Source organism: Lottia gigantea (genome assembly GCF_000327385.1).
Source record: "Lottia gigantea unplaced genomic scaffold LOTGIsca_24, whole genome shotgun sequence".
Classification (NCBI taxonomy): Eukaryota; Metazoa; Mollusca; class Gastropoda; family Lottiidae; genus Lottia; species Lottia gigantea.
The window spans coordinates 1,560,681-1,587,459 of record NW_008708707.1 but is presented as its reverse complement, the minus strand read 5'-3'; the positions used below and the strand labels follow the sequence as shown (position 1 = coordinate 1,587,459).

The following is a 26,779-nucleotide window of genomic DNA, read 5'->3' as shown; positions in this document are numbered from 1 at the left end:
GCAGGAAAAATTATATATATTTTTGGTACCTACAAATTTATTTTATGGATTGCAAAGATTTAACAAGATTCCTTTTCGAGAGTGTTCAAAAATAGTGGCAATATGGTTGATATTAAGCTATTTTCGTCAAAAATGTTAATGCAGGACGAACAGATATATAATTCAGTATCTTCCAATTTGGAATTAAAATGTTTGAAAGGTTTCTTTTCAATCTTGAAATTGTCTTTCCTTTGTTTTCTTTCATGCCCATAAGCGATCGGATAAATTTTTCTGTTTGGGTCAACATGTGCTCAAGGTCTAACTGTTGGGCAGGAGTTCAGAAAATATTGAAGGTTTGAGATGTCGGAAGCGCCTCCAAGCCCCCTATCGCCTACGCCTAGTGGTCATCAGCCAATTGGCGTATAGACTGTAAGAATTGAAAATGTGTATTTTTAACTGAATATGCACTCCGCAAATTGAATTTGATCGTGATTAGTGGCATTCCGTTGGGTGATAATCATTTTAGTTTTATCCTATTTATCTTGAAAAAGAGTGTATCATTAGACGCTTTGATGTAGTGTATTGGGAATTGAAAAGAGTTAATTAGTTCGCGGAAAAAACGGAATTTCACGATCGCTTCTCTCATTAAGGGAAAAAAATGATTTTGTCCGTTGGGATGAAATGAAGCTTTATGCCCTACTTTTCTGTCCCTGATTGAGGTAATGAGGCACAGGATAAGCAAAAGCAATGGAGCTTTTCGTCCCACCTTTCTGTTCCTTATCGGGCTAAACCGCCTTTGATTTGCAAACGCAATGGACCTACTTTACCGCCTTTGATTGAGCTAATAAAATGGCACTGGATAAGCAAACGCAAAGGAGCTTTACGCTCTAACTTTCTGCTCCTTATCGGGCTAAATGGCCTTTGATTTGCAAACGCAATGGACCTACATTATTGCTTTTGATGGAGCTAATAAAATTTTGCTTTTGATTGGGCGAATGAAGTTATATAGTTGTGGTAATTGCGGGTAATCGGAATAATAAAGTCTGACAACGCCAATGAGCTAAAGCGTACAAGAACAGAATTAACCTACTCTTGGTGATTCCAACTGTCAAGGGATCTCTAACGTGCACAGTATATAAAGCATTCAGGACAAAGATTTAAACATTTTGACATTAATCTTTATTTGGCTTGATCATACATGAATATCTACCTGATGATATCGACGAAACTTTTTAGGAGGACCTCATTTTCTCAATGCAAACTCTTATACCTTGACTGTAATAACCACCTTTCTTGTATCATGTAAGTTTGTTAAAGTAACGATTTGATTGGATTGTACCCTAACAAATACAGCCATTCGGGGCCCTCCACAGAAAGTCTGTAAACAACAAACCATTATGTTTACAGTCTGTCCATTCAAATTGCTGATACAAATAAGGTAGCTTTTGCAGTCAAGGTCTGAGACTACGTTCGCAATAGCTTTACCATTTTTAAGATGGTTCTTAACCTAAGTTACTATCCTTGAATATTTTAGGACAATAGGTTTACATGAAAAAGATTAGGAGACTGCGTGATATTTCCCATTTAGAATCGTATATATATAACGGATAGCATTAATTACCTTTAAGTGTTTTGTTTTATAATAACGAGCAAATGGCAAGAAACTTAAATTACTGTGTATCACGATTTCGAGTATACTTAACGCGAATCTGGAAAAACAACTGGTTGATGATTTAGATCAATTTTGGAAACCCAAACGTGTGATTAACGGAATCTGGAAAAATTACTTGTCATTTTCAAGTTTTTCAGTTTCGATATAGAAATGAGTGCGTTTTATGCATCTGCACTTTTAAATTGTCCCTCATTGCACACTTATTGCCCCAAAAATTGGAACAAGATAGACTGCTTGACCTAACAGTAACATACATACAAAGAAAATCATTCATTGCAACTATAAGCAAGTGAAAAAGCGAAATTTCCCGAATGATGTCCATCTTAAGGGAAATAACTCGTCCCTATTTTTTGTGTTCTGTCCCAAAAGAGTGGGTTAATGCAACTCATTGCACATAAAAGATACAAAGACTATGTCACTTAACCCATTTCTAAATCAGAATCGGTCACGTACATACTCAAATAATATCCTTCAGTTCCATTAATGACTGAAATATATTGAATGTAGTTCAAGATAAGGGAAATAACTCGTACTTAATTTTTAACATGTTTACTTCTAAAGTAGGTCATAAGAGATTGCCATTTTAATGAAGTTTTGTGCTCGAGTATAAGCAAAATAAAGATGGACAATGTCATCAGTGTACAATGAGGGAATGTTTCTACCATAACATTGAGACAAATGAAGTGCATTGGGTGTGATGGCCATACGACTGCCAAAAATATGTGTATCCCTTAAAAAGAGTGGGCGAATGCAGCTGGAAAAATTCTCAAGACAAACTTAACAACAAAAACCGTGTGACTAACCCGGTTTTAAAATCAGTACCAGTAACGTACATACTCAGGAAAGATGGTTTATAACCATGTGCCAGTGCCGTTTATTGAATAGTAAATTGTTATTTTCAATCATCCTAATCATTGAAACGCAAAATTTCTCATCCGGTGTTCACCATAAGGGAAATAACTCGTACTTAAATTTTATCATGTTTACTTCTAAAGTAGGTCATTGGATGTTTTTCACTTTAATCGAATTGAAATATAGTTTTGGGTACTGAAGACGGTCAAAGCCATCAGTGTGGAATGAGGAAAATTTTGCCGCGAGTATGAAATGTGGATATACGAATATCCAAGGATCTTCAAAGTGCACAGCCTGTAGAACGGAGGGCCTCGCTGTCTCATCCCAATGACATGTCCTGCCCAACCACCTCCTGCCATTCCGATCAGGAATATGGAATAGCAAAAATCGATCCGTTTTTATAAAATCTTTTAGAAGTCTTTTTCTGGCGATTAATGAAACGAAATCCAATTGTATCGACTATATTAGATTAGGATCGATGGTCTTAAATCATAGTGAACTTTTTCTCGTTTGATCTTTGTGGCCTTTGACAAGAAAATATTGTCACCGAGAAACAAATATACATGCCAACTCGTTGATTTATGTGCGTTATTGACTTACCTGACGAGACAAATTTTCATACTGTCATGCTCTTACGAACATCACCTTATACCTTGACTCCAATAGCCACTATACTTGTATCATAGAAGATTTGATTTAAACAATCGGTACCCTCGTTTAAACACAGAGCCAAATTGTTTACATTATTTCTATTGAGGTTTCTGAAAATTTTGAAAATTGCCATAGGCCCTACACTTAGTATGAATGCTTCCAATAGAAGCACAGAACATAAAATTCCATTTCATTGTTCCCATTTCTATGCTGTTTAAAAGATAAGGAGTATACCAAACGATTTTCTCATAATGGGCTAGTATAAAACCCCAACCGACAACCGCACCAACAATCAGTAAAATATGACCCAAAAACTTTCAACCAACGGAATAAGCTTTTAAATTTTGAGGAATGTTCGATGACGTCGTTATTAATTATATTTTATTACAAAACCAATCAGTTTCATATCGTTTTTTGAATAGAAGAGATATCCATAATATTGACGTCGACGTCATTCTTCTGTTTTTCGCGCCATATTTCACTTCCGGTCGCCCGGTTGCAATTTTATAAACCCTGAATTAACAATATAGGTTATAATTCAGATGTAGACCTCAATGCTCCACTTCCTGATTTCGGTATCTCTACTTTTTATTCCGATTATAGTAACGCCGATCGAAATATTACAGATTGACACTTAAGTGACGTATTCTTTGTATAACTTTGACAAGCTGGCAGACAATGCTTTAGTCCTTAATGATATTGCTCTGTTTTCTCTTCACTCGTTTCTTGCAATGTCAATCAAAGACTACAAGCTAAGTTTTCTTAATACAATTTTTTCACGAACCCATTTAAAAGACATCGATTTATTCCTTTCCGATTTCGAAAGATTTTTCTTCCTCCGTTGCTTGCAATGCCAATCAAATTTCAAAATGACGTATCCTTATTCGTAATTTCGTATTTTTTAAGGATTAAAGGGATTGTAAAAAGGTTTCCTAAATTTGTGTGTATCGGGGTCACTGATAACATACATTTGCACCATTTCAATTTTCAGTCAGAGGTGTATGGTTTGATGACATCACTAATCGCAATATATGCGTTAATGACATAAGCCTTCGCGTTAAGTGACGTCATCAAACATTTAGTTTTAGTGGATTGTAGGAATCATAGATGTCTGATTAAGAATTGGAATGGTGCAAATTGATGCTATGAGTGTCCTCGATACACATAAAAAGAAAAAATTTACATTCCGTTTAAAAGCATCAATGGCTATTCTTAGTTTCATTTTTTTTCTTAGATTAAGTGGTTTGTTTACAATCTTGTTATCAGTCCTTTCTTGACATCCAAAGATTTAAAAGGAGACAGATACGTGTCTGATACCCGAGAAAAACACATTGTTAGTTAAGAGAATATATAGACATTTATTTAGTTCTGAATTACCGGATCAAAGTAGCAATTCATACCAATAGGTTCTTGTCTAAATTTAAAGTGCTTAGCTATGATGTAACGATTCATTTTTCACCAACAGTGGCACTTTTCATTTATGATGTCGAGGACTCAGTGAAATCGATTCATTTTTACCCAAATGTAAATTAAGACATAATTAAACCAATATGTTTTGGCGCGATTTTTGCATTTATAAATATTCCGCAGATAAGGAACTAGAACAAATGAAAATAATGCTAACTGTAGACAAATAATGAATGATTCTAGTTACCTAATCGTACGATGAGATATCTATTTATGGATATGGTTACAATAAAGCCAAACCCGTTGTAGGTATGTTACTTGGGGCCCTGGGTCCGCCGGTAAAGTGTTGACTATCTAATGATTTGGGGTTAAAATGATTGCATACGAAACTACGTATGGTTCTTACATTTATATAATACACACGAACGTAGTTCACCACCATTTTGAATATACTCCTCGACACAATATGTCGAACTTTTAAAACGACTTTGATATTTCAACAAAGCCGTGACATCACAATTAAAGCCATTTCTAAACCGTCTAAATATGATTTGAAGGCTTTTGTTTTTTAAAATTCGACTTATTATGTTGAAATGATGTGATTCAAAATGGTTGTGAAGTACGTTCGTGTATTATTTCAATGTGCTAACTGTGCGTTGTTTCGTATGATATGATTACTGACAATTCCTGTTTAAGTATAAATTTCTATAATATCATATTCGCATCCTTTCGATATTTATCACTGTTTTACTATCATTTTTAATGTATTGCTTTCAATTATTTAGAATAAGGTTTTTATGGTTTTGTGTTGATTGAATTAGTACGACACTTCATGGTTTTCAGTTGAAAAATTTGACATGATATTCGAGAATAGGAACGTTTTTCAAAGCTAACCACCGTTACCATGGTAACTTTCCGATGTGGGGATGTAGTCTGCGATATCAGCATTTGCTGGAAGAGGACGTTAACGTATCATCTATCAACCCACCTTAAGCTGGGATGAAACCTGGACATAAACGATCAATCTGGCTGAGCTAACGCGATCATCCCTACGTAAGAATGCTATAAGCTCTTAGCAGCAATAATCGCTTTAAAATCAATTCTATGGAAATAATCAATCTGTTTATCACTCTACCTTAGTATCATAGAGGCAGTCATAGCCACTATAAAATCAATCAAATCTTTACCTTATCTGTTTCTTTTCTTTCAACAGAGCCAACAACTTTAAATGTTTACAATATAAACGATTGTTTCTTAGAAGAAGGCTGGCACTGATATTGTATACAACCTTCGTGATGAAGTCTCAACTTCGTGAAGTGCAACAGATATGGTTTACAAATCTCATGCTTGTTTCCAATGTTATTCATCAGGAATAGATGTAAACGTATAGTTTGGTTTACGGAAGAATTTAACAGTGTTTGGTTGTGTGATTCTATAATTCACTTCAGACAGACGCCAAGAGTTGAAAACAAGATGAACTTATTACGTGATATTGAAGGGGCTACTTTTGCCTTTAAAAGCTTAATACTGTTGGGTAAGTCTTGATTAATGTTTTTTTAACAGATGCCTGCTTAAATTATTTTGCAATTTAAGCTTAATGTTTTCACTCCTTTGTGGTAGTCCCGTTCATATGAATTTACACTTTTTGGAGAGAATTCTATGGAACAGGATTGTTTTCCTTACTATTCAAGTAATTTTTTGTATTTGCGGTTTGCTGGACAATTTACGTATTGTGCTTTGTAATTTTGATGAACTACGGCGCTTTTGCCCTGTTGAACTATTGCTACCCTTAAAGCCTTGTGGGCATTTGTTTGCTTTAATGGTTGGCCCTCATTGATATTTTGTATCCTTTTGTGGTTTATTTGGGCACCTTCATAACATTTCATAAGTTTTGACTTATGCTTTGTGGACTTGATGGGTATTTGTTTGCTTTAATGGTTGACCCTCATTGATATTTTGTATTATTTTGTGGTTTATTTTGGCATCTTCATAACCTTTTATGATTATTGCCTTCTGCTTTGCGGTTGCGGTCAGCAAAATGTTGGTTTTCTCATGCCATGGAGAACATTTCAATCGAAGATTGAACATTGTTTCTAATGATCAACGAGACAGGGCATTTATCTTGGATTCCTTTGAGGATTATTCTGTACCAGGGTTAAAGGATAACCTATCAATTATACTTAGATATCTGCTGGACTTCATACGGACGTTTTGATAATTCCTAGATCATTTCCCGCGGAATTAAGGGATTCTGAAGAGACGGTCATGCAGTTTAGACGGAATTGAAAAGGGATTTTTGACTTTGGTATGTGTACTGGAGATCCTTTTTGCTTTTTTATTGAATGGAGATTTTGTATTTTCAGAAAATCATAGTTTCCAGTAATTTCTAAATTGACCAAATTATGACGTCATAATCACAAATACCATTTGACTCAAATGATTCCGGACATTCTTATAGCATCCATTTACAACATTCTAATTTTTCATTCAACGTCCGTGGTTCCAGAAACTGATTGAATTATGATGTCACTATCGCAAAAACCAATTGACTTAAGTGATATCGGACACACTTATAGCTTCCATTTACACCATTCTGATTTTCATTCATTTAGAAGATAGAAAACGAACATCGTCAAACAAATTGTACGGAGAAAGTGTTACTTTCCAATCAAGTAATCAAGCAATCAAACCCGGTGGTCAATTACGTGCGACTGGAATCACAAGTCTACGTGTTGATTATCTTCCAGTATCCTTTGATATTAGATTAATAATAATTAATAATTTCCTTTTATTACCTGGACATTGGGTAATATAATAGAAAAGCCATTCAACAGAATTTCAATTACATGTCTGGTCTTGTATGGAAGACCTTCTGTGCAAAAAAGTGGACACTTTTACTGCTCGACCGACTCAATAAGAAATCAACAGGGATTGATGCGCCAATTTTACCAATCGTACCGCAGTCTCAGAAACTAGAATTTTTTTTAGCTAAGCCAATTTATTTTCGTACATTTCTAGTACTTCTGAAGACTATCTACATATGTTCAAGACTCAAATCGACCCACCAAAATGTCCCTTTTAGTATAGTCTAGTTCTGTATGGGAGGCCTCCTGTTCGAAAACTGGACATTTAAACTGCTAATTCGAAACAAGAGGAAGTCCAACTATGAACATGTGAACAACCCTACAAAGATGGTTGAGGACATTGTGGACGATTTGAAACATCTAAAGCAGTCGATTTTGTTCGATTAACGTCACAGTTTCGCACATGATATCTTCCAATATTTTGCCATTTTTTATATGTATTTGCGTGAGGCAGTGTTTGTCAATTTAATTTTTATTTATATTTTGCACTATTCTTATATGATTCGGGAATGACCAGGCAGGCTGTTTATCTGATCATTGGTCTTAGCTGTTACCGTCTAGAACAGTGATTCCCAACCTTTTGCAGCCTTCACACCCCTGGAGCAATCACCTGGACCTTTCACATCCCCAAAAATTTGTTTCATCCACATTTTCAGCATGTGTTGATGTGAGGTGCTCTCTCAATTCAAAATAAATTCTTCTCCTACACCAGTCGGCCACATCCCTGACACCCTAGTCCCACACCCCCAATAGGTGAAAACACCCCAGGATGAGAACAGGGGGTCTAGAATATAACTAGCAGTTTCGGATTATGTAAAATAATTTTATAACATCCTTATGTTTTCTTGAGTGTTTACACAATGTTATGAAGCAGATGTTCCTTGAATAATTACCAAGTCTTCTAATCTAACTATATACACAAAAATAGCGATTGATACGTGAGAGTTAACATTATGATAGATTTTTTTATCTTCCCGATTGGATTAACCCCAAAACTAACTGGCAGAATCTGAGAGCAGTTTAATTAAAATTAGACTAAACTTTCGTCCCGTTTTTATTGTTTTTATTAGCTTTTACTTTTTAATATAGCCACTTCAGTTAGGATCTAATGACAGCCTTCTTGAACGTTCGTCAAATTAACCTTTTAACCTAGCCTGACAAACACCCCGTCACAAAACGCCGGCTCAAGAAAGAGTAGAAATTTGATTGGTTGAAGCAGACGTAATCGAGTTAGGTCAAAAGGTTAATTTGACGAACGTTGACTGTCGTTAGACCCTAACTGAAGTGGCTATGTTGAAATTAAAAGCTAATAACAAAAAAGTGTGGTCATATTTTAACCGGACTTGATCTTACACTATCGCTAAAAGTTTTCCGGGAAAAGCTAATCGGTTGTTGATTGAATTTATTCGCATCATCCCAAATTTCAATCACACGTCTGTGGGTCTCTCAATTCCATTAAAACTAAGCTTTTTTTAGGGCGTCACTATTGTAATGGAATGATGCAAATAGAAGACATAAATGGTCCGGATACACGTAAAAGAAAAAAGCTTGAGAAACACGTTACAACACCTTTAATTTTTACATCAGATCCTTAGCGTTTACGATTTATCTAGATTATCCAATTCCCAAGATTAAATACTCAGACAAATGTTAACTGGTCTTGAGTCTTTTTCTCAAATAGTTAACATTTCAGACAATGATATAGCCTGGAATCAAACAGACCGCTACCATAGGGATTCGATAACGAGACACTTTGAGAAACTTCTACATTATCTACACAAATTATATACCATATTTATTAAAACTAAGAATATAGGTAAACGAATTCATATCCCTTTGATAATGCTGTAAGACGAAGTTACATAAAATCAGGAATTATAACTAAAGTCACATCAACACTTGCACGAATTCTGTTTGCGCAATGACACGTACTTCGGCATGCCCATGATTTGAATCTGTGTGTACATGTGTCATTTCGTACAGAAAATATTAAAATTTTAAAAAATCTGGGACGCATAAATTGTAGTACCTTGTGCGAATGTGCATGCCACTTACGTGAACCATGCGGAACACTACAGAAACTCTGCTTGAACAATGCGAAGCAATATTTATCCTATACATAAATTGCGTGTCAATGCGTTCAATTTTTTTGGTGTATATACAGTGCGTTACTTTTGCATGTACAGTTTGCAAACGCAGTGAAGCGCCGAAACGACACGCCTTGCAACGACCAAATCGTCCCGGGTGGATTCTGGTAAAATTTAAGAGTCAGTTTTGTGTTTTAGTTAATCGCATTGGAGTGGGTTGGCTAATCCATGATTACTTTATTTTTAAAAAAAATCAATTTTCAAAATAATTCAATAAATGCAAAATCACGTAAAATCATGTCGGTTTTACAATGTTGTGGGAGAGAAGATTAAATGTCATTTTGCTTCAAATGTTATCCTTTTAACATCATGATTGACCGAAATACAACACTTGAAACCAGAAGAAAAACCTTTGAGTAAAATGAGAGAATTTTAATGAACTCTTAAGAACGAATCAAAATTTGAAAAATAATATATTGCAAAGAAGTCGTTAGCATTTAGTAACCTTGGACATTGCACGCTATAATAAACAACTGAAAACAGAATTGATAGAGAAAATAAAGACTGTAGAACGCAATATTTGAAATTTGCCAGGATAGCGGCATTTACTTACACTTTTTCGATTTCCAAGTGTTGAGGGATCTTTAACGTGCACAGACTGTAGTACTGCATTTTGACATTTAGAAATTATAATACAATTAAATGCGATCAAAGATCCTTCGACATTTGAAACATAGCATAAAAATACAGGGATGAAATCTTTGACTAGCGTAACCAATAGCTCACGAAGTTTCAGGTCATTGTTTTTTTCTGAATAGCAAAATGCCTTTCGAAAACCATCCACGCAACCTTCATCACCTACAGTAAGAATCTGTGTTTTAGAAATAGCAATTGGGTCTAGCTGTACAGTCACTATCACAATACCCCCAAACGACCAAACTGCAGGAATTGTCTTGCGTTGCCGTTTATGTATTATGTGGTTAAAGAAATAATACCTCTTAGAATGGACATAAAATTTAAATTCTCAAACTTAGTCAATAAGAGTATATATTCATCAGTTGGACTTACCAGAAGCCGTGACTAAGGAATAGAATCTCTATATACAACGATATATATCCATTAATCTAAATAATTATTGAAAAACGCTTCTAAGCGGGTTTCAAAAGTAGTATACCTTTAAGACGAAGTGGGCGGAGAGAGCAAAGTGGGTCGTTTCTAAATTTCTTTTCACTTTGGTTTTTATAATATAATAATATGAAAAATAGCTACGGAATGCAAGAACATTTTACAAGCTAGATAATTGCCTTCCGATTTGACGTCAATAGAAAAAATAAATCACGAATTTGAAAATTTCAAATGAAATATCTTCTTGGTTATTATATTAAAAAAAAAACAAATTGAAATTTTAGATGCTCAATATTTATGTTGCGTTTAGAATTTTTTTTTTTCACAATCGACATTGTCTAAAAATACAAACCAATTTAAGATATCTCATTTATGGTTATTTGTTGGTTTGTAAATTCAGGCAAAAACAAATACAAATTAAATTGAAAAAGCAGATTTGCACAAACGTAGGAAAAATATAACATCATTATTGTTGAGTCAAAGGACTATTGGATAAAGTAACACATGACCACACGGTCATCAAATGGGCTGGCGCTGGCCCAACTACCATAGGAACTGGTTGAACCAAATCCACGGGCCCCCAGATATATATATATATATATATTGACACAATATAAAATGGTTCAAAATTTATCCCGGGGCCCTATATGTGTTCTTTTAAAAACAAAATACCGGAAGAGGGTCCCCAACCCATATAGGGTCCACAAGTCTCCACCCATTTAGCTGAGCCATTGCGCTTCAAAAGAATATTACATGGGTCGTTGATTGAATGATAACGGGTGGCTGTTCGTACAATTTTGACTGTAGTTTTACAACCAAGTTTCCATTTTTTAATTGGGCTAACACAGACAGTTACATGCAGCTTATTTTAAGGAGAGCTCAGGTCGGCTGGTGATCGCACCGGAATCTCTTCAGGTCGACAATTGCCAATTTAAAGCATAGCACCGGATGTGCCGCAGTCGACGTGAGATAAACAATCATATCGACCAAATTGGTCGACTAGAAGCAACTGTGATCATCTGGTTGGTTGGAGATCTCCACTGCTCAAATCGACGACAAGATCCAGTTTGGAAACCAAGGCTACGGGGACAACGTCAATTTTCAGTTGTCAGGTCGACTCAATCTAGCCATTGTTCAGACACGCCATCAAGTTGAGATTCCAGTTGCAAGTTTCATCTGAATCCTGCCTTTACAGAGACTAAACAGTGCTTATTTGCCCGGTATTTTTTGGAATCTGATGATTATGTATTTGTCCTTTCAGCGCTTCTGGATGTTGTGAACAGCAATTGTCCTAATAATGCCATAGAACAGATGCACGCCTGTACAGCGAAATTGGCTAACATGACTTCGAAAGCTGGGGAAAACATCAAAACGGTGGAACAGTCCTGTAGGTAAGAAATGTAAATGGAGTTGATTCCATACAGTTTTTCTCTCCATCAAGCACCAATGCAATTGGTTAGGTATAGGTGCCGTGGAAGAAATATAGAAGAAAATTCAAGACACTTAGGTACGGGTTATTGGGATGAAAAGTTAATTTGAAAATACTATATGGCTTCAATAGAATAATACGTCAAGCTCTAGTGCCCAAGACATTGCTCATCAGCTCAGTTAAAAATAGCAAACATCAATGATGTCGGTACATACCATTATTACTTTTGTGGACCCTTCCAAAGTGATACCACAATGACAAATTTGTACCACTTATTCCTAATAATGCTCTTGCCGTGTAGAACAAAAAAATGATATGGTCATTAATTGGAATATTCGAAGGATTATTCTCACCAATGGAATAACCAAAAATTCATTCGCAATACATAATATGTCAGTTGTCTGAAAATCAAGCGTGGAATTCTGAATAACAACATGTTTCAGGTTCTGTTTTGATATTTATATCTCTATAATTCAGAAATTTAATGGAAGTGCCTCTTTGCCTGGAATCTATCCTGTATAAATGTCAAGGTCACAGCGAGTTCCAGTCCATAGATCGTTTAAAACAAATCACAAACCAATGGAAATCCAAGTTTCACATAATTTGTAAGTATGAATTATTGCACTGCTCTGCCAAGATCAAATTTAAGGCAAACCTGTGCAATTGCTGGCAATTGAAATTTTTCCTTCGTTAAGTGACTTATCTAATCTTCTCGCTGCTACCAGTTGCTTAGAACCTTAAAAATCCGGTTGCCCACAGATTTTAAAAGTATGAATTATTTTCCGATCCAATTTTAGAAGAACATTTTCCGGTCGACGTTGCTCTCTGGTCGTGGCAAGGTCGACCAAAGACACTGTGAGATTCTTATAGTTTCTGAACCTGTATCACATCAAACACTGAACTTCAAATTCTGACAACTTCAATGAGAGTCAGACGTATTCTTGAAAAGTCAAGTGGTAATCTTGAACGTCAAGTAGATGACCTTTGACGCGGACACACAGACAGAAATCTCGAAAACAAGTCTTTAACTAAAAGGCTATTCGCAGTTGCGGTAAAGCAAATCATCTTTAATGGGTTTGTAAATAGTTTGTAGTTTTTCTATTTTGTGGACGTATATGGTTTTTTTTTTGCATCATTCTTATTTCCCTCAGATGTCATTATAGAAATACTTATTAGGGACAGGTAGAGGGTTGGTATGAGTCTTGAAAATATGTAAATAGTCTTCAGAAGTACTAGAAATGTACGAGAATCGAACAATTCCTTTAAAAATACTTCAAACTAGGAATTTTACTCACTATTTTGATATATGTCTTTTCTATATATCACAGATTATCTTAAATTAACGAGTCATCATTTTAACATTCAAACGCAGTTAATTCTGGACACACATGGATTCGAAGGCTCAAATTTCGACGGCGAGCTGTGAAAACTATTACGGATTAGTTAATCTAAAAAAGTCCAGTTTCTGAGACTAAAGTATGATTGATCAAAAAGAATGGCGTATCTGTTCCTTTAACCTATATGCAGTGTAGAGTAAAGTCAATCTGTCAATGACAACTACCATGTTTCTGACTAGTTTGTCAGATTAAGTTTCGGGTTTCCGCTTCGGCATTTTGTTGCTATCATTATGTCAACTCGTCTGACTTGAAGAGATCTAATCATACCAGAAGATTGTCTCAGTATGGCTAAGATGATTAAAGCGACAGTTGAGTTGTAGACAAAGACTTCATCAGATTTAACATTACTTTTATTGATACCTGTGGGAAGCTGAAATGTAAATGTTCCGTAAAAGGCTAGCATATTTTCATAATACCATTTACTTAGGTGTGTTGCTCTAGGACATACAGTCGCTCGGGGGACAAGCTGTTGCTCGAGCGGTTGAGACGTTGGTATCATGACGTCAATTGCTGTTTAACGATTAACAAAGGGTGGTTGTGCGTTCTCATCTGATGCTTGTGCAAATCTGATGCCTTGAACAAGTCATCTTTCCTGAATACTGTTATCAACTCACTGATAAACTGAGGAAAATTCATAATAAGCGATTAACCCAAGGATCAACTAGTAGACAGGATCCTCAAGAATTTCAGTTTGTTGCTTATATCCTTTGAGTGCACTTTTCATGTTATGTAAGATGTTTTCGCCTATAATCCTTATAGTAATAGAAATGCTAAATTTGTTATGTTTTCTTTAATATTTTCAATAAGAAATGGGATTAAATCGATCAAATGAAGTTGTAAAATTGTAGCTTGCGTGATCTAGTTGATCAACAATAGATAATCCCTGTCATAATCTAGATGGTGAAGTTTGTTATTTTCTGACTTTTAATGACAAAACCTTCTCAATAAGAATTTGGTTTGTTTTTTTGGTTAAAAGTAAAAGGATTACATAACTGTACAATTTCTACGATTCATGAAAGAAAGAGACAACCACCTTAAAGACGGGTTACCTTATTTTTATTTATGAAAATGAAAATGCTAATACTTATATGAATAGAAAGTAGAGGTGTTCTTATGACTTGGAAAAATACCAGCTTGTCTCACATACCCATAATTAATTCATAATTAGCTAAATTAGAAGAGAATTACCAGTAGGATTCCAATGAGTGACCGATCAAGAAAGGTCAAAAAGTCTTTTTGGTTAATTTAGACTTTTAATACATGAAAATTAAAGATTGGTAAAAACTCTTAATTATATGCAATAAGAACATAATGATATGATTAAGAATACCTGATAATTCATTAAAAACACATATTAATCAAATAGTTTGCTTAATTTGACACTAACATAATAAGGAAATCCATCTTTAAGTTTCATAACTTATACCATCTCATCTTAATCTTTCCGGATTATCTGTACCCATTGACAGTTGGTTCTACTGGACTAATGGTAAGAAGAATAAGGTCACCAGATTTTACACGCCGACCGAGAATGACGTGCAAGGCTTAAAACTATTTCGCGTGTTAATTTGTTATGCTTGGCCAAATTAATGGAAACGAAATAACCACAAATATAACAAAGAGCACGGAACTCCTAAAAAAATCTTTGGACAAATTTGATTTTGGAATTTAAGATGCTCTCACACAAAAAGCGATTACCAGTTGCTATTGCTGCGAATAAATAGAGTGGATACGAGTTCCGAACACAACTCGGTTGCATGGGGGTTGCGTTCGAAATATATAACCGCTTTATGGCAGAAAACTGGTAGAAGAAATGCGTAGATGTCAACCCCTCCCCCCCCCTTTCTGGTTCCAATACATGACACGACTGTGGAATAGATAGGTTTATACGACAATATGCCAAAAAACCCTACAATAGACATTCGACAAGTAAAATTTAATAATTTAATGCATGTATATTCGTGCTAGAAGGCATATCACAAAACTTGAATGCTTCAAGAGCTCAACGAGAATATGTACTGAGACAAAAGAAACATCTCTTGTCCTTCATTAAAGGGATTGTAAAGACGTTTTCTAAATTTCGTATGTGTTATCGGGAACATTGAAACCACAATTTGCATCATTTCAGTTTTCTATCTGACATCCGTGGTTTCTGTAATTCCACTAATAGTGAGAGTTTATGGCGTCACGAAGTCCTTATGTGATAAAGCATATTTTGTGATTAGCGACATTATCAAACATTGAATTTTAGTAGAATACAGGAAGCACAGACATCTGATTGAAAATTGGAATGGTGCTAAATGATGCTATCAGTTTTCATAAAACACATAAATTCATGTGAAAATCCCTTTAAAACTTAATAAGACTATTGCGTTCTTGAAATAACTTCAAAACGTGAAGTCAAAGAAAATGACATTTCTTAGAAAGTAAAGTCACGACGCGATGACAGAAACGACATTTAGAAAGTACAGCGATTGTACGATCTTTCTAAAGCGTTTGATGCTATAGAGAAACATGAAAAAGAACTCCTGATTGTGTGCTTCCATCGGTTAATGAAATTATGCCGATTAATCTTATGTGAATTGACATATCAGCTTTAAAATAGAAATGCAAAGTCATTGAATGGTTTGAGATCACACCATGAAATCTTACTTTGCTGAAGTTGATGCCAATTACTGATTATCAAAAGACTGGAGGTTGGAGGCAATTGCTTCATTGAATTTCAACTATGTACTTTTTTGCCTTATTTTCATTAGCAGAGAACTAAATATGCCAGCGTATTTGGGTTGGCTTTCCCGTAAATCATTGTAAGCAAGACACGTGTAAATCATAACACGCTTTGATTGGTTAAAAATAACGACATTAGAACGAGACTTCGTAGTAAACTTGTTACATTACAATGGAGACAAAAAAAATGAAAACCCATTGAAAATGTAATCTAATTTTGATTAGCTTTTGAAATGTCAGATATTTTTAGAAGTATAATACGTTTCAGTATAGAAATGATTTAATTCAGAAGTGGCCAATTAAGTTTCTCAATGATGGTATTGTGTACTGTTTATAAAATCAAGAGCCATGATTTTTGTATTGGAAATGAAACAGGTCACTGTTAAATATAGAACTGTTTACATTAAAGCTGTGGTAAATGTCGACTCCCGTGAAATTTCATTTGATTGATTACATTATCCTTTTTTAAAACTAAAATCATAAGTTAGAATTCTTTAATAGCAATTTTGATTGATTTGCTCCAATTTACATTTCACAGTTGCATAATGTACAACGCAAACATATTTAAAAATATTAAACGTATTTAATGGTTGGTATCGAAACATTTCTTGTTTTTGTCCCTTGACATAGATCCCCCCATTACCATTAAGAACCGGGTCAATATTTGGAATAGTCAGCCCTTTTATTCCTGGATCTTTGTCTTTTTCAGGTAGTAATATTACAAGTGATACGTCATCAGCTATGGAGAAAAGAACATTCAGTGTGGCCACCTTTCTGACGTTACCCATTCAGTTGCTAATCAGTCGGCTTCTGTGACAGGAAACGAACAAACTTAGAATAGATTCTTTTATGTGATAACATTTTTCTATCTCGCTGTGCTTTTTATTAAAATCGCCACATCTATTGGTCTGAATCTCTTCCGAGTAATTTGGGAGCCCATTTATTTTGAGAATTAACGGTAATTTAACACGTAGAAAAGACATCATTAGGACAAATGTCTCAGTGATGTTATTATTTTCAAAATGTTGGATCTCACGGCTTCCGGTGTAGTAACAGCAATTAAATATAATGTATGCGACTTCCGGAAGTTGACATTAAGGTGAACTCATATTATCAGATCGAAATCGAAAGTATGAAATTGTACGGTGGAGTCAAAAGGTCAATACTGTTTAAGCGACCAGCGCATATATTGGTTTTACTGATGTTATGGAACCTAGGTTTTAATACATGTAAATCAATCGAATACATCCCTACTTTTTAGTTCTTGCTTTGTTTACTTTACAATTTTTTATTAGACCGATGGAGAGTGTCCGTTCTCTTTCAATAAGGTGAATTTGACAAATCAAGACCGAAGCTCCGAATGAATATTTAATCCGTTAAATGAAAAATACCAGAAATCCGATGAAATCCCTCTAGAATTAAAATCCGATCAATTAAACATAGTTACTTCCGTGAACGTGGTGGCGCATTCTCACGCTAAGCTGTTTGTATAGTAATTGGATCTGCCAGGCTATAAATAGAATCAAGGAAGAAGACCTAATGCTGGGAATCTCATGTTGCTGATTTATATTGCTCACCATGGATTGGCTGCTGTAGACCTCCCAGAGGTTTGACTGCAATGTGATCCTCTTTTAATAGATCCCATTACTTACTCTAAAAGCATTAGTTTACTGAATTCCATTTAATTTTAATGGATGTAGCCTATATTAAGAGATCCATATCTCTTTTCAAAAGTGTTGATTGTGAACAAGAGTCTGACATATATGTATTGCTTGGAGCTGTTTTTGTCTGAAATAAGAGACAAAATGACACGACTGCAGATAAAAAAAATTGAAAATCACAGGATATGAAGGAAATGATTTTTACAATACTTCTCGTGTAGATGTTTGGTAGATAACAGGTTGATGATATCTCGCAAACTAGGTAGTTGTTGGTAGATGACAAGTTAACATTCACTTCCAGTAGATGCTGATATCGCAGACTAGGTAGTTGTTGGTAGATGACAAGTTAACGTTCGCTTCCAGTAGATGCTGATATCACAAACTATGTAGTTGTTGGTTGATGACAAGCTTCCAGTGGATGCTGATATCGCAAACTGGGTATTTGTTGTTAGATGACAAGTTAACATTCGCTTCCAGTAGATGCTGATATCACAAACTAGGTAGTTGTTGGTAGATGACAAGTTAACGTTCGCTTCCAGCGGATACTGATATTGCAAACTAGGTAGTTGTTGGTAGATGACAAGTTAACATTCGCTTCCAGTAGATGCTGATATCGCAAACTAGGTAGTTGTTGTAAGATGACGAGTTAACATTCGCTTCCATTAGATACTGATATTGCAAACTAGGTAGTTGTTGGTAGATGACAAGTTAACATTCGCTTCCAGTAGATGCTGATATCGCAAACTAGGTAGTTGTTGTAAGATGACAAGTTAACATTCGCTTCCAGTAGATGCTGATATCACAAACTGGGTATTTGTTGGTATATGACAAGCTAACGTTCGCTTCCATTAGATGCTGATATCGCAAACTACGTAGTTGTTGGTAGATGACATTGTTAACGTTCGCTTCCAGTGGATGCTGATATCACAAACCATGTTGTTGTTGGTTAATGACAAGCTTCCAGTGGATGCTGATATCGCAAACTGGGTATTTGTTGGTAGATGACGTTCGCTTCCATTAGATGCTGATATCGCAAACTACGTAGTTGTTGGTAGATGACATTGTTAACGTTCGCTTCCAGTGGATGCTGATATCACAAACCATGTTGTTGTTGGTTAATGACAAGCTTCCAGTGGATGCTGATATCGCAAACTGGGTATTTGTTGGTAGATGACGTTCGCTTCCATTAGATGCTGATATCGCAAACTACGTAGTTGTTGGTAGATGACATTGTTAACGTTCGCTTCCAGAGGATGCTGATATCGCAAACTAGGTAGTCGCCTTAGTAGTTGGTAGTTGGATTGCTTGAATTGGATGGGTCTGTGCTGTGGGTTTGGTAATTCGAGAATAGTAGATAACAGATATCCGAGACTAAAAAATATCATCGTATCACGTGGAGCTCGATCCCACGAACACGAGATTGAGAATCTCATGCTTTACCGACTGAGAAGAGCAAGGCTATATTTATACTTCTGCGGTTTTCAACTACCTAGGCGCCTGGTTCCCAACCTGGGGTGTTTTCACCCCCTGGAGGTGTGGGACTAGGGTGTCAGATGTGTGGCTCACTGTCAAATCCACGTGAGTCCAGAATTATTGAAAGTTCAAAAGACGAGTCGTCTTTTCTTGAGACACAGCCAAAAAAAGGAAGACGTCTATAGAAATAGGAAAAGAAATTGCTAGTTTGGGATTTGTTGCCCCTATTACGTTGATCATCTGTAGCATGCGATGCATAGGAATTGTGTCTATATCCATTGGTCTGGCCCGAAAAAAATCTAGTTTAAAAATTTCAAAATATATTTTCTCAGTTACTATAAAAATCCTTGTATGTTTCAACGAGTAATATATAAACAATTTTATCTAAGAAATTTTTATTGATTGATAGAAATCCAGAAAAAAAGGAAAAAAATTCTGCAGACGCTCTTCTTTGTGTGGTAATGGAGGTACATAAGTAGTTCAATCATACGTTCTGTAAAGAGTTGCTGCCCTTAGACCCTCATATGATAATTACTCGCTTTTATTTTTTAACATATGAAAGAATTCATTCAATACAGTCAAATCGTTACTCAAGAATCTAAGTCGGATTTAACTAGTAGTGGCGGCGTCAATCTACCGAGACTGAGGGTACAAATAGGGGACAGACTTACTCAACTGTCGAGGTTCAAAATCTGTTGTCCCCAAAGAACATTTTGAAAAGAACATTTGATTTTGTTCATTATGACACCTATTTTGGGAAACTAGGTATTATATCTTTTAAATGTGTTAGGAAACAAGTGGGATACGGGTCATTCTGGCGCCGTCATTTATACTTAGCAAGATTTAGGTATCCAATTTCTGTAAGTAGACACATCAACATATTTGTTCGATGTTTGAAGGGAGGTAACTCATGCTAAAATTTCAATGTTTTGGCAGTCTGTGTTAAGGGGGGTAACTCATGCTAAAATTTCAATGTTTTGGCAGAATGTGTTAAGGGAGGTAAATCATGCTAAAATTTCAATCTTTTGGCAGTCTGTGTTAAGGGAGGTAACTCATGCTAAAATTTCAATGTTTTGGCAGAATGGGGTAAGGGGGTAACTCATGCTAAAATTTCAATGTTTTGGCAGAATATGGAAAGGGAAGTAGTCCTGCTGTAATTTCAATGTTTTGGGAAAGTGTGTCAAGGGTGGTAACTCATGTCACAATTTCATAGTATTTTTTAGATGAGTTAACTTTATCAGATACTACGACGGCCGACCTCTTGCATTAATGGACTGATTAATGGACTAATATCTGCTGTTTCAAATTTGGCAACGCCAAGAATTACGCTTCGGATTCAAGATATAATCTCAAAGATTTGGTTGATGCTCGCGAGAATGGATCTTGATGCGAAAAAATAAAATCAACAAGTTTTCAGTACTCTCTATCACAATATTTAACAGGAAATGAAAATATAAATAAGAACATCTACACAAATATAAATAGAACATTGTTTTGAGCAATAACAAAATATTTTCAATGTTAAAATAATGTTCAATACATCAATAGTTAGAGCGATAAAGAAATAATAAAACATAAATTATATTATTATTTCTATTTTAACATTAGCAATAAAAAAAAAGACTTTAGGAAAATATATACTATTTAATCAAGAATTTTTCTTTTTAACCAATTTCTCTAGAAAGATTTCTGAAATGTCTTAATGAGCGATTCAATCAAGACACAACGTGTGATCGTTTCTTCATAAATTGTCCGGGTGTTATCCAATGAATACCATATTCTGACAACTTTGTCCTTTATATAATGTTCGGGTCAATATAGAAATCATGCTCAATGAATATATTAAAATAAGTCGCTGGTGATATAACTCTTTTACCTAACAGAGCATGTGATTGGTTGAATTAATGAACATATCTTCGTAAAAACGTAATCAGATTATGTTACAAGTGAAGTAACCCACAGAAAATATACTATAGAGACATCTGTACCATTGTAGGTCTGTATATTCCCTTCCATAAAATATGAGACCGCCCATAAAAATCAAATGAACACCCGCAAACAATGAGTGAATGGAATTTATAAATTGAGACCCATAGCCTCTAAGTAAGCCTTATTGACTTTTCTGTTGAATTTCATCTGGCTTTCCATCATATCTCCAGACATTATGATTTGAGGTCGCTGGTTGCCAATTCGGTTCATTCCAATGTTATTGACTCCTAAACCGTTTCCAGCAAGAGCAACATTAGTTAAACCGTTTCCTCCCAGGTTTCTGACGCCCAATTGGTTCATTCCGGACACGCCAGTTACTATTTGATTCGATCCTAATCTGTTGACTCCAATCTGGTTCCCGAATCCCAAACCATTGACTCCTAAACCTGTGACACCTACTTGATTGACTCCTAAACCATTGACTCCAACCTGGGCGAGTCCAAGTCTGTTACCGCCGATTTGGTTGACTCCTAAACCGTTTACTCCAACCTGGGCGAGTCCAAGTCTGTTACCACCAAGTTGGTTGACCCCTAAACCATTGACTCCAACTTGGGCGAGTCCAAGTCTGTTACCACCGAGTTGGTTGACACCTAAACCGTTGACTCCAATCTGGGCGAGTCCAAGTCTGTTACCGCCGAGTTGGCTGACTCCTAATCCGTTGACTCCTACTTGGGAAAGTCCAATTCTGTTACCGCCATTTAGACGGATTTGGTTCAAACCCAAACCGTTGACACCTAATGTGTTTACACCTATGTTGTTCAGTCGGTTATTACCTAGCCGACTAGACAGTAAGTTTGTCCTCCTAACGAGGGGTCTGTTAAAAAGGCTGCTTGCTTGATTTGCTGAAAATATAAATAGGGGTTATAAAGAGGTTTTCTATTTCACACCTGGTGTCAATGGAATTACTACAGAGCCACAGACGTCAGATTGAAAATTGGAATGGTGCAAATTGAGACTATCAGTGTCCCCAATACACATACAAAATTTAGAAAACCTTTTACCAGTCTCGTAAATAAGACTCAACTTTCGTTTCGTTTTGTCTTAATTAGTTTTTATTTTTAGTATAGCCACGTCAGGGTAGGGTCTAATGACTGGACTCTTGAACATTGGTCAAAATAACCTTTTGACCTAACCTGCTTTAACCAATCAAATTTACGATCCAGCGTTGGCGATTGTAGGAATTTGAATGGTTAAAGCAGTTCAAAAGGTTTTTTTGACGAATGTTCGTTCCTATTCCCTACTCGGATGTGATTATACTTAATATTAAAACTATTAGCCCAGCTAACTTGACGAGAATTCATAAACTCTAGACATCATCGGCTATCTGTATCTCTTTTCAGAATTAAAAAATCCCGCTTATAAAATAAACAATAGTTTTACCAACTGATAGAGCTTAACCTCAGCTATCCGTTATCCTTTTCAGAATTAAAATCGTACTTATTTTTGTTTTACAAAATGATAAAGCTTATTCCCGGCCACCCGTATCACTTTTGAAAATGGAACTCGGGCGTCTTGTTCGTCATGTGAAACATAAGTTTAAAACTAAAATAAACGTACAAAATTAAATGAACTTACTCAAGATAAGCTGAGCTGATCCCAAACTACAAGTAAACAACAGAAAGGCAGTATTGATGATCGTGTTCATGATGGCTCGTTACGATTTGAATTGGTCATTTGATTGTATTCTTTATATACAGTGATAAACCCTGTAAATACATCAAAACTCGCTGTCTCAATGTATACTTTGACATGTTAACACGGTGAAGGTGGACAAGTCGTGTCAATAGATGACGAATGCAAGTTTCGGACATAATAAAGTAAGAATGCTATGTAGATTTATATGTTTGACATGACAGGTTCAACGATAACGTATTTCAGTTGCATAATTCGCTAAGTACAATCATGTATTTGCGTCGTTTGAACAATGTAAATCTCATTTTGATCAACAAAATAGCAACAATGGGTTTTTTTTGGATAATAAAACTATGCGAAAACCACGTAATCCCTTCAAATATGTCTTGTCGATTGGGTCTATAACAGTGACTACCATTTGTGTTAAAATAGTCTTAAAACAGAAACTGTTATAGTCCAAAAGAAGAACGTATTAATTCATTCGTCAGTGAGTAATCTCGAAAAGTAGAACCACCTGAATCTGCTGTACACTGTACAGCGTTGTCCGTCTGGGAGCCTTTTCTTAAATTCAAGCGAATGTTTTATTAAACGCAGTACAGATGAACTACTGTAAAGTTAAAGGGACAGGTGGGCCAGTTTTTGACCAATCATACTGTAGTCTCAGACACTAGAAATGTTTAGCTGAGGAAATCAGTCGAAATTTTAACCTTCAAACCCATGTGTGTCCAGAATTCTCCGCGATTGAATGTTAAAATTACGACTCGTCAATTAATGAGACTCTTTGATATATAGAAAAGACATATATAGAAATAGTGAATAAAATTCCTAGTTTGAAGTATTTTTAAAGGGATCTTTAACGTGCTGCACAGCCTGTAGCACACGGAGCCTCGGTTTATTGTCCCATCCTAACGACTAGACGCTTTTTCCATGTCAACCCCTCTTACCTGCATCACTGACAGGGGAGAAACCGGGTTCAAAAATCCGAAGGTAGATATTTCTTTTTTGTGGAATTACAGGAACCACAGAGGTCTGATTAAAAATTGGAATGATGCAAATTGATGTGTCCCCGACACAATTACAAAGCTTAGAAAAACCTCTTTAAAATCCCTTTAATATAGGAGGGATTCAAAATATCCCATCACATATCTTCACAATGGTCAAGTTAATAGGATGGTGTCTTATACCCTGACTACACTAACCATGTTCTTCTATCGCGGAATGTGACGATTTGATTGGATTATACGCCAGCTAATACAGCCAATCAGAGCCATCAACAGAAAAAAGCAAACGTTATGGCTTATTATTTATTGACGTTCTGTCGATGGCACTAATTCGCTGTATTCACTAGAGTACAATCCAATCAAATTGCTGCATTTACAAACCTTCGTGAAACCAGAAAGGTGGATTTGTAGTCAAGCTATAAGACGAAGTTGGACCGTTGTGTATATTATTCCACTATAAGCCAAATTAAGATTAAAGTGGCGGTACGCACAGATTTATTTGGTTTAAAAGGGAATATACCTAAGAGACTAAAAACAAAGTTTAAAGTGAATTAGTATCTAAAAAAACATGATTGAGAATGGGGGGGGGGGGGGGGAAGTTACCGCAAATTTTTATTCGAAATGATTCTTGGGATGACACCTTCCCTTCAATGACAAGTTATGTTTATCCAAATAGAATTTTAAATCCTATTGTAGACTTCTCGCATAAAAAGGTTAATTGTGACGAACAGTATAAGTCATGCAAGTATATTTCGTCGTGTGTATACACTGCCACACATTCCTGCGATGTTGGACTGCTTGGTTCGTCTGTACTCCAACAACTCTTGATTTCCTCTCCCGTACTCCATATGAAGTGTGTACCGTTAGAACTACCACCAACATAAATTCTATCTGAAAAACAAATCAGGAGGACATCAGTGGCATTTCTATCAATAACTGTGTTGTGATGCGGAAGAGAGAGAGAGAGAGAGAGAGAGAGAGAGAGAGAGAGAGAGAGAGGTGGGGGAGGGTGTGCGGTGGGCCCCACAAAATGGTCAAGTGAGTTTACAGGCAAAATACAAAAATCGTTCGTAGGTAAGTAAGTGGCTTTGAACTTACTTGTTCGTCGTTAAAACTACTTACGTGCAAAATGTTGAGTTGGTAAGTAAGCGGCTATTTTGCACTTTGCATCAGTATCTAGAGTAATCAGTCGTGCACCATCAGAGATACATGCTTGGTGTGCTCCTGACCAGATTATCTTGTCCCTGTAGAATTTCATGCAAAATTCCAGATGCGGATAGATGAGATCATAACCGCTATTAAAACAGTCAGCATAATCTAAAATATAAATGAAAAATGATACAATTACAAAGGAAAATTCAAATTCAATTTTATGAACTCAAGTTATACACATTAAAAAATTTTGCACGAAAGCATGAAGTAAATACATGGCAAGTAAAGTTTACACGAACACATATAATAAAATACATTACTAGTACACTTTACACGAACACATATAATAAAATATATTACTAGAACACTTTACACGAACACATATAATAAAATACATTACTAGATCACTTTACACGAACACATATAATAAAATACATTACTAGATCACTTTACACGAACACATATAATAAAATACATTACAAGATCACTTTACACGAACACATATAATAAAATACATTACTAGAACACTTTACACGAACACATATAATAAAATACATTACTAGATCACTTTACACGAACACATATAATAAAATACATTACTAGAACACTTTACACGAACACATATAATAAAATACATTACAAGTACAGTTTACACGAACACATATAATAAAATACATTACAAGTACAGTTTACACGAACACATATAATAAAATACATTACAAGTACAGTTTACACGAACACATATAATAAAATACATTACAAGTACAGTTTACACGAACACATATAATAAAATACATTACAAGTACAGTTTACACGAACACATATAATAAAATACATTACAAGTACAGTTTACACGAACACATTATAATAAAATACATTACAAGTACAGTTTACACGAACACATATAATAAAATACATTACAAGTACAGTTTACACGAACACATATAATAAAATACATTACAAGTACAGTTTACACGAACACATATAATAAAATACATTACAAGTACAGTTTACACGAACACATATAATAAAATGCAAAAACATCCTATGAATCAAATACATTTATATCTTAAGAAAAAACACAATTTTCTTACCTGTGTATTTCAGAAACACAAATGATACCTTGACGTTTCCAACTGAGGCAGAATTGTGGATTAAACAAAAACAATTCTTCGCATTGTATGAAACCACCAAATTGTCATGTCTACGAGCACAAAAGACCACACAGCTAACAAGGTCGCTTTGTACGGCAGTTTCAGTATAAGGCATTTCAAATGGTTGAGGGTAGTTAACTCTTTGCCAAAATTGACATTGTATGGTCACGCAGAATATAGCAAATGTAATTGCAAAGCGTGTTAACATCTTGAATTTTTGTTACGCTAATGATTCGCATTAACTGAGATATTCCCTTTTAATACAGCGTTGCTCTTTTCCACTTCATTTTTAATTGAAAACAAACACCCTTTATCTGTCATTTATCTGTTTTTATTATAGGTAAAAGGCAAAAAAACTTAACCAAAGAATATTGACTATACACATTTCATAGGGGAATTTGTTAAACAAATAAGCCATATTATTTGTAATTCTTACGTATCGTGGCAACTAATAGCCAATCGTCAACTGAATCGAAATTTCAACAAATAATTACGTTAACCAATTATAATAATTACCAATGTACTTA

At 35.3% G+C, this 26,779-nt stretch overlaps 3 protein-coding genes across 3 annotated transcripts; 1 reads left to right on the top strand and 2 right to left on the bottom strand.

The window, feature by feature from the left end:
- Positions 1-6,034: 6,034 nt before the first annotated feature.
- LOTGIDRAFT_231925 (hypothetical protein) lies at positions 6,035-17,331 on the top strand (the record flags this gene model as incomplete). The annotated part of the gene is made up of 4 exons (XM_009055321.1): positions 6,035-6,095; positions 11,899-12,028; positions 12,544-12,671; positions 16,900-17,331. 4 exons carry the CDS (start codon positions 6,035-6,037, stop codon positions 17,004-17,006), a joined length of 426 nt encoding a protein of 141 aa, XP_009053569.1. The 3' UTR covers positions 17,007-17,331.
- Positions 17,332-20,734: 3,403 nt separating this feature from the next.
- LOTGIDRAFT_231924 (hypothetical protein) lies at positions 20,735-22,967 on the bottom strand. The gene is made up of 2 exons (XM_009055320.1): positions 22,889-22,967; positions 20,735-22,155 (listed from the first exon to the last, which is right to left on the bottom strand). The coding sequence occupies exons 1-2, from the start codon at positions 22,956-22,958 to the stop codon at positions 21,401-21,403; spliced, it is 825 nt and encodes a 274-aa protein (XP_009053568.1). The 5' UTR covers positions 22,959-22,967; the 3' UTR covers positions 20,735-21,400.
- A 1,643-nt stretch (positions 22,968-24,610) lies between these two features.
- Positions 24,611-26,367, bottom strand: LOTGIDRAFT_160265 (hypothetical protein; the record flags this gene model as incomplete). The annotated part of the gene is made up of 3 exons (XM_009055319.1): positions 24,611-24,837; positions 25,069-25,263; positions 26,193-26,367. The coding sequence occupies 3 exons, from the start codon at positions 26,365-26,367 to the stop codon at positions 24,611-24,613; spliced, it is 597 nt and encodes a 198-aa protein (XP_009053567.1).
- Positions 26,368-26,779: the final 412 nt, after the last annotated feature.

Excerpts from the sequence above, each read along its gene's own strand:
- LOTGIDRAFT_231924 (XM_009055320.1), bottom strand. The coding sequence starts at position 22,958 with ATGAACACGATCATCAATACTGCCTTTCTGTTGTTTACTTGTAGTTTG. Across the intron at positions 22,156-22,888 it reads ATCAGCTCAGCTTATCTTGA|CAAATCAAGCAAGCAGCCTT; the intron begins GTAAGTTCATTT and ends TTATATTTTCAG.